This window comes from Branchiostoma belcheri, unplaced genomic scaffold (assembly GCF_001625305.1).
Source record: "Branchiostoma belcheri isolate BF01 breed outbred unplaced genomic scaffold, Haploidv18h27 scaffold8, whole genome shotgun sequence".
Taxonomy (NCBI): Eukaryota; Metazoa; Chordata; class Leptocardii; order Amphioxiformes; family Branchiostomatidae; genus Branchiostoma; species Branchiostoma belcheri.
In genome coordinates this window covers 5,554,695-5,569,614 of record NW_017804464.1, presented here as the reverse complement: position 1 = coordinate 5,569,614, position 14,920 = coordinate 5,554,695, and the positions used below count along the sequence as shown (strand labels likewise).

Here is a 14,920-nt window from a genome sequence, read left to right as displayed (position 1 = left end):
TCAGCAATTTACAATCAGAATTTTAAATTGACAACCAACCAACCCACGCAGAAAATATCAATAACATGAATAATGATGTCTAAGCAACCATTCGTCACTAATGAAAAGTATGAATGACAGTAACTTCATCTGTTACAGTAACTTTCTGTCACTGACAGTAACTTTCAATAACTTTCAAACAGCACTTTTAAGTTTAAAAACTACTACTTTTACCACATATTTCTGCTATCTTATGGAGTTCTTAAATCATAGCCATTCCATATTTCATTGCAAGATTAGACTGTACAACAGACTAACACACATTGAGTAGACGACTATCTTGCACCACCATATTTTTTGTTAATTTCCTGTTACGTAACGTCCACTGCGTGTTCTAAGAATTAATCTTCAGTTGTGACAATAGCACGTTCAATGGTCTGTCTAGTTATAGAATAAGTCTTAGGTGTTCGGTACACCACTTACTTTCAAATAAGGCTGAAATTCGGCCTAATGAAAAGTCTGAATGACAGTAACTTCATCTATTACGGTAACTTTCTACCACGGTAACTTTCAGTAACTTTCAAACAGCACTTAAACTACTTAATTACTACTATACTACCGAATACTCAGGTGTTCGTTACACCACTTACTTTCAAATAAGGCTGAAATTCGGCCTAATGAAAAAAGTCTGAATGACAGTAACTTCATCTTTTACGGTAACTTTCTGCCACAGTAACTTTCAGTAACTTTCAAACAACACTTAAACTACTACTCCAATCACATTTTGCTGCTATCTCATGAACTTCTGAAATCATAGCCATCCCATATATTACTTATTTCATTGTAAGAGAAGAGACTGTTCACTGACTAACACACAACGAGTAGATGACTACTCACTTTCAATACTACGCACACCACTTACTTTCAAATAAGGCTTAATGAAAAGTCTGAATGACAGTAACTTCATCTGTTACGGTAACTATCTGCCACAGTAACTTTCAGTAACTTTCAAACAGCACTTAAACTGCTACTTCTAAAACATATTTCTGATATCTTATGGACTTCTGAAATCATAGCCATTCCTTACTTATTTCATTGTAAGATAAGACTATGCACAGACTAACAAACAACGAGTAGACGACTATCTTGGCACACCATATTTTTTGTCAATATTCTGTTACGTAACGTCCACCACGTGTTCTAAGAATTAATCTTTAGTTGTTACAATAGCACGTTCAATGGCCTGTCTAGTTATAAAATACTCAGGTGTACGGTACACCACTAACTTTCTTATAAGGCTAAAATTCGGCCAGTTACATTGTATACCGGATAAACCATTACTATTGTTTTAATCCACTAAGATCAGAGATACGGAGCGTGTTATCATAGAATAATATTGTCAACATTTTCTTCAAACAGCACTAGTGCCGTTACATGTTTGCAGCTAACACACATAAATGTGCACATTGATTAAAGATAATAATTTGCATTAAATTTATAATGATCAACAACGTTAACCTCTGACACATGATTACAAATGATCACTTCAATAGAACATCGTGTGCTGATATACTGACCCCAACAAGACTGATTTTAACCTATTAAGACCGGGCTTTTTTGGGCATGCTCAGACCGAAAGGGGGGGGGGTGCTTTTGAGGCCGCCCCCTGTAACTCAACGACCATTTATCGTAGGGCCACCAAATCTTTAGAGAATGATGTAGTAACAAAATTAATTTAAACCTAATTAAAACATAAAACCTAGAAAAAATTTTATGTTTGAGCCAAAATTACAGATTTAAAAAAAATGCCTGTCAGAAACCCGTTGCCATTGCAACATGAAAAATCAGGAACTTATCTAATTAACATGAAATTGTTGCCAAATATTTTTTTAGGAAGTCACTAAATTTGACGGTTCTAGCGCAAGCCGTTCGGGCGCTATCCGAGATGAAAGTTGGCGTGGGCCTCAAAAGCCTTAAGAAAACGCAGATGGTTGTTATTTAGTGGTTACGTAGGGACAAGAAAGATGCAGGTCAAGTTTGATAATGAGCCTCCTAGTGGCTGTTTTGAGTATTGCAGTGGAGCTTCAGTGTTTGAGGTTAAAGTTTTCCGAAAGTGTATGATTTTTACGTAATTAAAATCTTTTGGAGTACGTGGTGTAATTTTTCATGTGATGTTAGTTGCAATCGCCATATTGTGTAATGCAGTGCTAGGCTCCGTGCAGCAGCATTTGTGGAGGGAAGATTGTCACTTTAGAGATGTATACATTCGTTACCACCAAATCCCCCTTAGGTCCCAAGGCGATAGCCCATGGGTTTGCAATGTTAACCGCGGTGCGGATAAACTCCCCGCGGCTTGTGTACATGTCAACCCGCGAGTTGGCCGCGTCTGCCACGAAGATTTGACCCTTTCTGTTCGTACAAATGCCTTTTGGACTGCCGAATGTACGGAAGGTGAAAAGCAAATCTCCCGAGTTATTATACACGTAGACTTTTGAATACAAATAGTCAGTAATAAAGATGTTTCCCTCCCTTCCTGTTGTGACGTATTTCATATTGACATTGTCCTTGCCGAAACTTCTGTCAAACGAGCCGTTGGGTTGATATATTGAGATTTTGTCTAAAGCTAAGACGATGATTTTGTTGTTTCGTTCGTCAATCGCGATTTTTGGGGACACGGCATGCCGCTGAATGTCAATCTGACTCAATGGCTGGCCATCGCGACTGTACTGAACCACGTAAACGTCGCTTAGACTCGAATCGGTTGATTTCCCCACTACCCACGCATGTCTATCTTTATCAACGTCAACGTCATGAGGGTACATTATTTTGTCTTTTTTACCCGGCATTATGGTTGGAAAGAGGCGGAGAGAGACCCCATTCTTGTTAAAGACTTGGACTCGCTTGTTCCTGATTTCACTGACGAATATCTCATTGTCGGCAGACACGGCCACTCCAGCGGCTGACCTAAGTTTTCCCGGTTCCTTCCCATACCCACCAAACACAGTCTTCTCTGGTTTGACGTTTCCGGAAGAGTACTCTGCAACAACAAGTCATTGATACCTAGACTTTAATTGTGAGGGGTTGGGTTGCTGCCCTTCGAATTCTGGCACTACTTTTCTTATAATCCCTAATGAATTATGGTTTTTGACTGTAGCATGGAACTATACACACAGATAACACCCAGTTATAACAAACTTAGAAATACTGTTCAAAAATGTTCCTCAGAAGATTTCAGTAAATCACAACCAAATATGCCTATGGAGACGGCGTCACTGTCTTTAATCTTTGTACAATATTAAGTATAGTTACCTTGTAAGCTGATGGTGGTGGGCGGCAGTGTAAGGCGCGGTGTGCTGTGGGAGGTTGATGTCAGTGTGGCACCCTCTGAGCTCCAGCCGGTACGGTCTAATGGCACTGTTGGTCCAGTAGTGACAGTGCGAACCTGCCAAAAATGGTAAAACTAGCAATGAATAATAGTAAAAGCAGCTACTATATAATCGCGTTACCAGTGTTTGAGGTATAATATTCCACTTAGACGGCGCTCTCACAACGCTCTCTCTGCGACCTGAAATTGGTCAGAGCGCGATGAGAGCGCCATGAGCGCCGTCACGTTGGTGACTGTATGGAAGCGGCTCATTATCTTTTTTCGCTTTTTTGAGCACAAATATTAAATGTAGCTGCTGTTTGATTACCCTGGTTGCCACACTAGTATCGGGCCGTTAGCCCTTTTCCTGCGGCAGCCATAAGCTCTTCGCCCGCCTAAATTACCGCTACGGGACCCGGGGAATCGAGTTTGGCCGGCCGTACATAGAGTCTAGTGTAGGGCCGGCCAAACTCCCCCCGGGCTCGACTCCCCGGGTCCCGTATCGGTACTTTAGACAGGCGGGCGAAGGGCTTCTGGCTGCCGAAAGAAAACACAGCTAACACCCAGTTTGATAGAAAATCAACTCACCGTGGGTTTGGACATGAGATCAGGCACAGTCGTCAGTCCAGAACTGCTGCAGGTACTTTGACCAGCCGAGTTGGGGGTGTTCATGGATTGTGTCGGCTGTAGAGGATAGATAATATTGTCGTAAGGTGTTGTTTCATAAATGGGACTCATTAATATGATTAAGGTCCATCATCCTATAACTATTTGAAATAGCTGGAGAAAAAAAAAGCAAGTAGAAGATGCACAAAATATTTACCTTGTGATTATTCTGCACGTTGGGGTGAAAGTATAACCCGATGAAGATTCCACTGATGATCAAAAGCGTCAGAACAACGGCAGTGATGACTGCAGCAACCAGCCAACGAGATCTGCACACTGGAACATTATATCTATTATTAACATTTTTAACAACGAACTCAATGGCGTTAACATTAATTTCATTTTGATTGAAAGTTTGTTGTACGTTTGTGCTCTAACAAGCTAGGTACAGGTCATGAATAAACAGGGAAAAAGAATACAGCAATAACACTTAACATACTAATGTGATCTATTATTTTAAAGGTTCAACTTCTTGTCGCTTCTTAAGGCAGTTATAGATGGATGAAATATGAACTGAAAATGATAATGAATGCCCTTGTCAAAATAGTGGGAACTTGGTTTACAGGATCAGCATTAAGTTACATAATCACTGTAAACCTCTGTGTTAAACAAGGGGTTCTATTTCGCAACACACACACACACAGAAACACACACAAACCTTCATACTAACACAAACACACACACACACACAAACACGCACACATGCATACAAAGTTGACGATAAGAATGTTTTGAAAAGGAAACATCTCTCACTTGAGCCACCTTCTTGGTCAGCATTCGGTATCGCATCCGGTGCGTCCTGGGTGTCCTCCGGATCCGGGGCGTCTGGCGAGAACGACGGATTCCGGATCACTGTGTTTTGCATGGTGGTCCGCCCGAGTGCCACCGGTGAGCGTTTCTTTACCGCTGCAGCATCGCCTTTCACAGACCTAACATCAACACTATCCTCCTTCTCCTCTCTATCTCCATGGTATGTGAGAATGTCTGTGGCGACTTCTGAGATCACATCGTAGAGTGCTTCGGCCATGATCGTAGATGCGATTCGTTTGTTAGGTGCTGATGATTTTGGGTTGCGAGGATGTGGTCACACCAGCCACACGGTAGATTTTCCTCTTCTGTTCAAACTTTTCCTCGGCCGTAACAGACTCATTAGTTCGGGCATGATATTCAAACCCCTAATTGATTACAATACAAAACACTGACATATTTGTAATTACTATAAGAAAATGAAATGTTTGTTTCATAGCACAATATTTCCAATCATTTGTCATAAATGAGGGAAAACATTTCCTTCTCAATTATTGAGACAGGAAATAATTGACGAACATGTACATTTGTACACCCACGTGCACATCCATGAGACCACCTTGCAACGTGACAAGAAAGCAATCAGAGCATACTTTTTTTTTATTCTGAATATTCCACAGTCAACAATCAGCCCACACAGGCAATACCAAAGTAGAAACAAGAATTCGGAGATCTCATACCTCCGTGAAATATATGAGTTTTTGTAAATGTTTTTACACAGTATACTACAGTACAGAACAAAATAACACAGCCTTTTGTTTTCAAACACACAGCTAATAGGGTAGCACCTTTGGCCGGAAATATATAGGTCAGCCTATTCCAGAGGGAGAACCTCATTAATCAAACTGGCGCACTGACCGCTGGTGTGTTGTTGCATAACCGCATCTGTTTTCCCTGCCTTACCAAACCGAAAGTTCTGCATATTTGACCTTGACCTTTGGCTTCCTAAGACCTACCAACATACCAAATATCACAATCCATAAAGGCGTTCTGAAGTTATGCTGACTACAAATGTGCGGAAACACACACACACACACACACACATATACACACACACACAGACGCGCGAAAAACAATACCTCCATGAAAAATGGAGGTAATAATAAAAACTTTTGAGGAGAACGACGTTTCGTTTTTATCACGATAACTGTAAAATCAGCCATATAATCTCGTCATCAGTTTCAGAAGTAAGGAGACGAGTAAGAACATAGTGAAGAAACGTCAACTCAGATAAGAATATGGCAATTTAAAGAAATTTATGATATCTTGCACCGTGCGTGGAAGCTGTAAGACCTGTACTGTTAACCAACTTTCTTCTTACACCGTGATGGGTCCCCAGTCTTGGTGATTTGTTTGGTTTTGGCTTTGACATTTCTGTAATCACCTATTAGTGTTTTTCTTCTTAGCACAATATTTCAAATCATTTGTCTTAACTGAAAGGGAAATTTCCTTCTCAATTATTTAGAAAGGAAATTATTCAGTGGGGTCGTGTGGCGCAGCGGCAGCGTTCTCGACTCGGAACCAGAGGCCCCGGGTTCTGACATGTCACCGATCTTGTGCCCTTGGGAAAGGTACTTTACACGACTTTCCTCACTTCGCTCAGGTGTAAATGAGTATTGTACTGTCCCTGTGTTGGTGTCGGTATTAATATTTATTTTATTTTATGACGATTTACCACATTTTTGGAAGGATTGACAGAACAGGTGACTATCACCTTTTCAAAGATGTCAAACCCGAGACCAGACTGTAAGGTTTGAACCACTCACACCGGGAAGGTCCCCTACTCTTTTCGATAAGTGTGGTGGGTTCTTTAACGTGCGTGGGGTGTGGCTCTCCCAAACACGGGACCTCCATTTAACGTCCTATCCGAGGGACGCCCCTAGCCGAAGCTAGGTACTCATTTACACCTGAGTGAAGTGAGGAAAGTCGTGTAAAGTACCTTTCCCAAGGGTACAACGTCGGGGCGCATGTTCGGACTTGTTCGGGTACGACCCGGAATCGAACCCGGGTCTCCCCGTTTCATAGTCCAGTGATGTACCACCACACCACACAACGCCACAAGATATATAAGTTGAATAAAACTTGAGTGTGTCGTCACCACGTCTTGTGATTACATGTTTCGGAATGAAAAAAATAATTAAAAAAATTATTGACGTACGCCACGTGCACATCCAGGAGACCAATTTGCAACGTGACAAGAAAGTGATCTAAGCATATTGTTTTATTGTGAATATTCAACAGTCAAAAATCAACCCACACAGGCAATGCCAAAGTAGAAATCATGAAAACTTTTGAGGAGAACGACGTTTCGTTTTTATCACTATAACTGTAAAATCAGCCATATAATCTAGTTTCAGAAGTAAGGAGATGAGTAAGAACATAGTGAAGAAACGTCAACTTAGATAAGAATATGGCAATTTAAAGAAATTTATGATATCCTGCACCGTGCGTAGAAGCTGTAAGACCTGTACTGTTAACCAACTTACTTCTTACACCGTGATGGGCCCCCCAGTCTTGGTGATTTGTTTGGTTTTTTCTTTGACATTTCTGTAATCACTAATTAATGTTTTTTTTTTCTTAACACAATATTTAAAATCATTTTTATTAACTGAGAGTGAAATTTCCTTCTTAATTATTTTGAAAGGAAATTATTGACGTGCGCCACGTGCACACCCAGGAGACCAATTTGCAACGTGACAAGAAAGTGATCTAAACATATTGTTTTATTGTGAATATTCAACAGTCAAAAATCAACCCACACACTGTTAGGCAATTCCAAATTAGCAATCAAAAAAACTCTGCAAGAAAACAACTTTTTGCTACAGTACATTATTTCTGAAACTTAGTAAGAACAGAGTTTGAAATATCACTGCTATTACCTATTGCTGCTTTCTCATAGAGGTCTGGCATCTTAGTACCTGACATCTTAGTAACTCATTGTTTAATTGTACAAGACTAACACACAACAAGTACATGTAGACCACTAGCTCTCTTGTTAACTTACTGGTACCTTGTAATTTTCTAAGCTTGCTCCAAGAAAATGAATCCTAATTAGTTTTTAAAAGAGTATTTTAAATTGCCTGTCTTGTTATTGAACGCAAAGCCTGCTATCATACAGTGATATCGTCAAAAAGTGTATTCAACTGCCAGTTGCATTGCTAGGTTTCAAGCTCAATACTGTACGCCATGATACTCCTACTGAAGAAGCATCTGGTGAGGAAATATACTTACGGTAGAGCTGTATACATCCGTTACTACCAAATCCCCCTTAGGTCCCAAAGCAATACCCCACGGGTTCTTAATGTTAACCGCGGTGCGGATAAACTCCCCGCGGCTTGTGTACATGTCAACCCGCGAGTTGGCCGCGTCTGCCACGAAGATTTGACCCTTTCTGTCCGTACAAATGCCTTTGGGATTGCTAACTGTGATTGTGAAAATGGAATCTCCCGAGTCGTTATACACGTAGACTTTTGACTTTAAATAGTCAGTGATAAAGATTTTCCCCTCCCTTCCTGCTGTGACGTATTTCAAATCTACATTTCCCTCTTTGCGGAAACTTCTGTCAAATGACCCGTTGGATTGATACATTAAGATTTCATTTGAAGCTAACACAATTATTTTGTTATTTCGTGTGTTCACCGCTATTTTCGGGGACATGGCAACTCGATGAATATCAATCCTGGTCAATGCCTGGCCATCTCGACTGTACTGAACCACGAAAACGTCGCTTTTAATTGAATCTGTAGACTTCCCCACTACCCACGCATTTCTCTCTTTGTCAACGGCAACGTCATGAGGGTAAATTATTTGGTCTTTTTTACCCGGCACGATGGTTGGAAAGAGGCGGAGAAATACCCCAGACATGCTAAAGACTTGTACCCGTTTGTTGTAAATATCATTGACGAATATCTCATTGTCGGTAGATACGGCCACTCCGCTCGGCGAGTTGAAATTTCCAGGTTCCTTCCCATACCCACCAAACACAGCCTTCTTTGGTTTGACGTTTCCGACAGAGTAATCTGCAACAACAGAGGTCATTTCCTAGACGTTGACTTGGATTCTTTTGAGTCACATTAGAATGCTGTAATGTATAAACTGAACACTCCTCGCAGCAGAACTGATCGTTACCAGAATAGTGCCCTTCCTTTCATGATCCGCCTGCTTGTAACACTGTCACTTTTTTTAACCTAAGACTTATTTTAGTGTTACCAGTTTCTGTTTTGTTATCTGCTATGATATTAATTTGCACTTGAAACGTCGTTGACAATATTTTATACACATTTAATGTAATGGTTTATTTCTATCGTAATCGCTTAATATTACGTTTTATACTATTAATGCGATGCCCCAGTGTCAATTCTGCCTCTGGCTGCCATTTTTGGGACAGTGTTGTTGTGTTTTAATTAAAACAATAAACCATTAATATGTATTATTATGCCCCAATGAATAGTAGTATTTAAAAATAAAACATAACATGTACAAATCACAATTCGAAAAATTAATAAAGCGACACGAAAGATTCTAGAAACTCGTAATCATATGTACAACAACATAATTATACACATACTATTGCCTTACAGTTTGCTTTTTGAGTAGAAAAATAAATGGTTATTGCTATAAGAATCAATATGTCCAAATATTTTATGATAAGGTCATTGTTGTAAAATTATATTTTATTTTTAAATATGGAAATATCGTCATATTCTTTTCCCCTTTCTACTAACTTTGATATTGAGTACAGTTACCTTGCAAGGTGTTCGTGGCGGATGGTAGTGTGACGCGCTGTGTGCTCCAGCTAGTCGAGTTTGATGGTGCTATCGGTTCAGTATTGACACTGCGCACCTGTCAACGAACAAGGCTATAAACTTGCAAGTTTGCAATGCATAAGTGCAAAAACATATGTATCGAGGACATACCCTTGTTAAAAGTAAGAAAACCAAAATAGAACATTTTGTGAAAACGTGCATAGCACATGTAAGAATATATCGCTCATTTTCACATGAGTAAAGAAATAGGTGCGTCTTCCTTGAGGACCCAACATTGGAACCTGCTAGGGATTTGAACCCTAAACCTTCATATTCTCTAATTCTTAGAAAACAATGCAACCTGCCAACTATCCTGCACTTGCTGTGAAAATGTTACATATTCTGATATAATGTAGCTGCATGTTGATGGAAACTAACTTAAAACCAACTCACCGTGGGTTTGGACATAAAATCAGGTATTGTCGTCCCCCAAGAACTGCAGCAGGCAGGATGAACCGTCGAGATGGGGGTGTCCACGGATGGAGTTGGCTGTAGAGGGTAGAATGTCGTAAATCGTACAAAACCACAGTTTAATTAATGGAATTGGCTTATTTTTATGTCTAAGCTTATCCTCATTATTAATAGTGTCTTAACTTTTGTTGAAATATTTTAGATAATAATTTTATAGTGATATTGTCTTTTTCATATGGGACTGGTGAGGTGACGTGATTGTCTTTGTTATCTAGGTCTAGCACACGAGATAATTATAGCAAACTTCAATGCTTTCGGGTGTGGAAATATTGTATTTGGTGGCTGACCTGTAGATATATTAACAAGCTTTGGGTATGTGGGCGGTGCAGGAAATGATTCCCTTCTCGACAACATGGACAATAACAATAAATGACAAAAGCAATATTACTATTACGAAATAATACTACGCACATTTAGTTAATATTAATTCACAGGGCGTCTTTGTTATATGACGAAAGACATGTTTTTGGGATGTAGTTAACTATGGGATTTTGTGAAATAGCTAGTGAAAATACACAGAGAAGAATATTACTATAAGACGTACAATTTCCTTTTGATTACTAGTATCCTGTAGGTTCGGGTGAAAATATAACCCGACGAAGATTCCACTGATGATCAAAAACGTCAGTAAGACGACAGTGATGACTGCAGCGAGCATCCACCGAGATCTGCACACTGAAAAATTATATCTACTTGTATTATGAAAATTTTGAAATCGTTTTGAAAAAAAAGCCAGCGGTGTTAAAACAAATGACGTCTGCAAAATGTTATCGAATGCTTTTGTCAAAACTGGCACCGTGGCTTACAAAATTGCTATATTATATATATTTATTTACACATTCGCTGTGTACATCTCTGATATACAAAGACATTTAACAGCGCAATAATCAGACACACACACACACACACAAACAAACACACACACACACACACACACAAACACACACTCACATATACAATTTTGACTAATGTCATATAAAGATGACAAAACTTATGTTTTAAATAGAATGTAGTAATCTCTCACCACCAGGTTCTTGTTGAGCATTTGGCATCATATTCGGTGCGTTTGGCGAGTACATCGGATTCCGGTGCAATGCACCTTGAACGGGCGTCCGCCCGAGCGCCACTGGAGGATGTCTACTATCACGGAAGTTTCCACAAGAGGCTGAATTGACGTCGGTATCCTCACAACTGCTTGAGGACGTTCTTGTTGTGGAACTGTCAGAGTTATCCCGACACATGTACGCTACAGCATACGGTGTACATCCCACACCGTCTTCTCTTTGGTACCTGACAGCATAGGGCTGGATGGGGGGATCGTCTTCACTCACTTCTGGACTTGAAAGGGTTTGATCATCTTGCTGGTGTTCAGCTGTATTAGACGGAATGCATGGATTCAAAGCAGGTTCCGGGTTTGCTTTCGTTTGAGTGTTTTGTGGATACATTGGATTCGATTTGCAGGCATTCGGATTTTGGGTATCCTGGTTATACATAGGGTTGAGATTCCGGGCGTTTTTAGGGCTTTTAGGATCGGGAGGAATGTCAACCGGAAGGTGGTGGAGGCCGCGTATGATACTAACATCACTTTCAGTGTTTTGGGATGCTGTCTTTGCTTTCCGTAAGCGTTTTCTTTGCACGTCTTTGGATACTGTCTTGATAAACACCAGGTCATCCTTGCTCATGTATGCGGCGACAAATGCTTTTACACCGGTATGACCAGAAGCGACATCAAGCGAATGTCTATTTTCCACTGCAGCATCACGTTTCATAGACATATCATAAACGCTACCATCATCATCATCGTCATCATTATCCTCGTCATCTCCCCTGTATCCATCACTGTCCATTCTTTTTACGCTGATTTCAGTTTGCAAGATTGTTTGTCGCTTACCGTCTCTTTCGAGGATGTTCGTGGCGAGAACTTCTGGTATATCGGAGACAAGGTCTTCTGCCATGCCGGTACGGTAGATGTGGGTTTTCTGGTGGTTCTGGTGTTGTAGGTTCTGGGGATGGGTAACGTTAGCTTTTTTTTCACTACTGTTAGGACGTAATATATTCATTGATTCTGGCATACGGACGTCATTGCATCTACTGCTCATCATTAAACTTTTTTTCAATTAAACATGACAGTTAGAGTCAAACCAGGAAATGGGGGTGTTGATGACAAGTTGTCAAATACAAGCGCCTCGTGTGCACTACTGATTTACGTCTGTTTATACCACATTTATTCCCTTTTATGTTACCGTTGTACAGTTTGTTTCATGAATTACACTTATTGACACTACAAATTACAATAAATTCACGTGTACATCCATGAGACAAACCCGAGCAAAAAAAAGCAATCAGTGCATGTTGATTTATTGTGAGTATTCAACAGTCAACAAGAAGTGTTTGAAATTCGCAATCCACCCACGCAATGTAGTTATCATGAATGCCAAGTTTACCACTCGTCCGTCATTAAAGCTTTGTACAACAGTAACATTATTGGTGCATTTTCCACAACTCAAGTGTCAATATTGTCAATAGTGTCAAACGACCCGTTACACGTTCGTAGCTTACACTCAATCGTGAAATAGGTAAATATGTACATTGAAGATATGACTTGAAATTTTCAACAACCACTGGTAAATGAATACAAATTACCCATTCAACATTGTCAACAGGAAGGCTTAATTCTAAAGGCAGAAGTTGGTTCCACGGCATATGTATCTGTGCCATTTCTACATAAATCACCTCGAAATCAATTTTTCACGCTGAAATTTTAAAATCTAAAATTATCCACTAACACCTTTAATTATTACTCATTTCTATTGCACCTTTTTATTGTCTCAAATATGTCAAAACACTCAGCAGCTCAACGATGTACGCTATTTCAAAAATACTACAAAAGTAGCATTTGTTGATGGAATATTGTTACAGTAGAGATGAATATATCCGTTACTACTAAGTCCCCCTTAGGTCCCAACGCAATAGCCCATGGGTTTGTAATGTTAACGATGGTGCGGATAAACTCCCCCCGGCCTGTGTACATGTCAACCCGCCAGTGTATCAAGTCGGCCACGATAATTCGACCCTTACTGTCCGTACAAATGCCTCTGGGACTACCGGCTGTAGGGAATGTGAAAAGTGAATGCCCGGAGTTGTTATACACATGGACTTTCGAATTTAACGAGTCAGTGATGAAGATGTTCCCCTTTAAACTTGTGACGTATTTCAAATTAACGTCTTCCTCCTTGCCAAAACGTCTATCATACGAGCCGTTAAATCGATACATAAAGATTTCATTCAAAGCTAATACAATGATTTTGTTGTTTTGTACATCTACCGCTATTTTGGGGGAAAATTTGGGGGCAACTTGTTGTACATCAATCATCTTCACTGGCTGGCCCACACGACTGTACCGCATCACATAAACAGCAGAATCTACAGATTTCCCCACTACCCACATATGTCTTTCTTTATCAACGGCAACGTCATAAGGGTCCATTATTTGCTCTTTTTCACGCAGCACGATGGTTGGAAAGAGGCGGAGAGAGACCCCCGCCATGTTAAAGACTTGGACTCGCTTGTTCCTGATTTCACTGACGAATATCTCATTGTCGGCAGACACGGCCACTCCACTGGCTGACCTAAGTTTTCCCGGTTTCTCCCCATACCCTCCAAACACAGTCTTGCTTGGTTTGACGTTTCCGACAGAGAACCCTGAAACAATATATTATAACATTTGAATGTCATATGAAAAAAAAATCACGGAGTACCACACCCAAAGTATGCCAGATACATCCACGTTATTACAACCATGAAGTAACGTTAAAGACACATGCTATTGCCCTAGAGTTTGTGACCCCTTTTTGGTTTTTGAAAACGAATAATACAGAGTAAGTATAGTTACCTCGCAAGGTTTTGGTGGTGGATGCCGTTGTGACACGTTGTGTGCTGATGGAGGTCGACGTCAATGGGGTATCTTCTGATGTCCAGGTGCCGGAGTGAGATGATACCATTGGCTCATCACTTATCTGTCAACAAACAACAATACAAACAATATCAACGTGCAACCAGAGCTAACATCATCTATCGGATGTAGCACACGCAACCTGAACTAAAATTTAAAACCTTTGCAAACCAGTTGTGTAGTCTGTATGCATTTGAGAACCAACTGTGGAAGTTGCCATGATGCTGCATAGCATATTGTGTGACTTTATCCAAAATCGACTTAAAGCTGCATTGCAAATTGACAAAAAAACAACTCACGGACACCGTGGGTTTAGACATGAGATCAGGCACATTCGTCAGCGCAGAACTGCAGCAGGCAGGGTGACAAGGTGAGTTGTGGGTGTCCACAGATTGCGTCGGCTGTAGAGAGTTTGAAATGTAGATAAACACTTTGGGAAACCTACTGGGAAAAAAAACTACAGCAATTCGGATGAACAGAATTTTAGTTGACTTGCCTTGTGATTATCCTGCACGTTGGGGTTTAAGTATAGCCCTATGAAGATTCCACTGATGATCAAAAGCGTCAGGACGACAGCAGTTATGACTGCAGCCAGCATCCACTGAGATCTGCACACTAAAAAATTATATCAATTTAAAAAAAATTTAAGTGAAACAAAAATGAGCTCAACCGTTAAAATAAATGCATGTACCTCTGTGATTTAGAATGACTTTCAAACCTCACACACACATTATGGACTATTGCAAAGCACAAAGATCACATCTCTCACCGGGGCTTGCATCTTGTTGACCATTTGGCATCGCATTCTGTGCGTTTGGCGAGTACATAGGATTCTGGTGTAGTGTGTTTTGCAGGGGCGTTACTGGAGGATGTCTA

The 14,920-nt window shown here is 40.3% G+C and overlaps 1 protein-coding gene across 1 annotated transcript; it reads right to left on the bottom strand.

The window, feature by feature from the left end:
• Positions 1-856: 856 nt before the first annotated feature.
• On the bottom strand, positions 857-12,047 carry LOC109486098. The gene is made up of 4 exons (XM_019789782.1): positions 11,882-12,047; positions 11,192-11,464; positions 10,633-10,767; positions 857-2,809 (listed from the first exon to the last, which is right to left on the bottom strand). The coding sequence occupies exons 1-4, from the start codon at positions 12,045-12,047 to the stop codon at positions 2,187-2,189; spliced, it is 1,197 nt and encodes a 398-aa protein (XP_019645341.1). The 3' UTR covers positions 857-2,186.
• Between the last annotated feature and the right edge of the window lie 2,873 nt (positions 12,048-14,920).

Excerpts from the sequence above, each read along its gene's own strand:
- LOC109486098 (XM_019789782.1), bottom strand. The coding sequence starts at position 12,047 with ATGGCAGAAGACCTTGTCTCCGATATACCAGAAGTTCTCGCCACGAAC. Across the intron at positions 11,465-11,881 it reads TGATGACGATGATGATGATG|CTGAACACCAGCAAGATGAT; the intron begins GTAGCGTTTATG and ends CGTCTAATACAG. Across the intron at positions 2,810-10,632 it reads TAATCAAAAGGAAATTGTAC|ACAAAATAATGTACCCTCAT; the intron begins GTCTTATAGTAA and ends CGGGTAAAAAAG.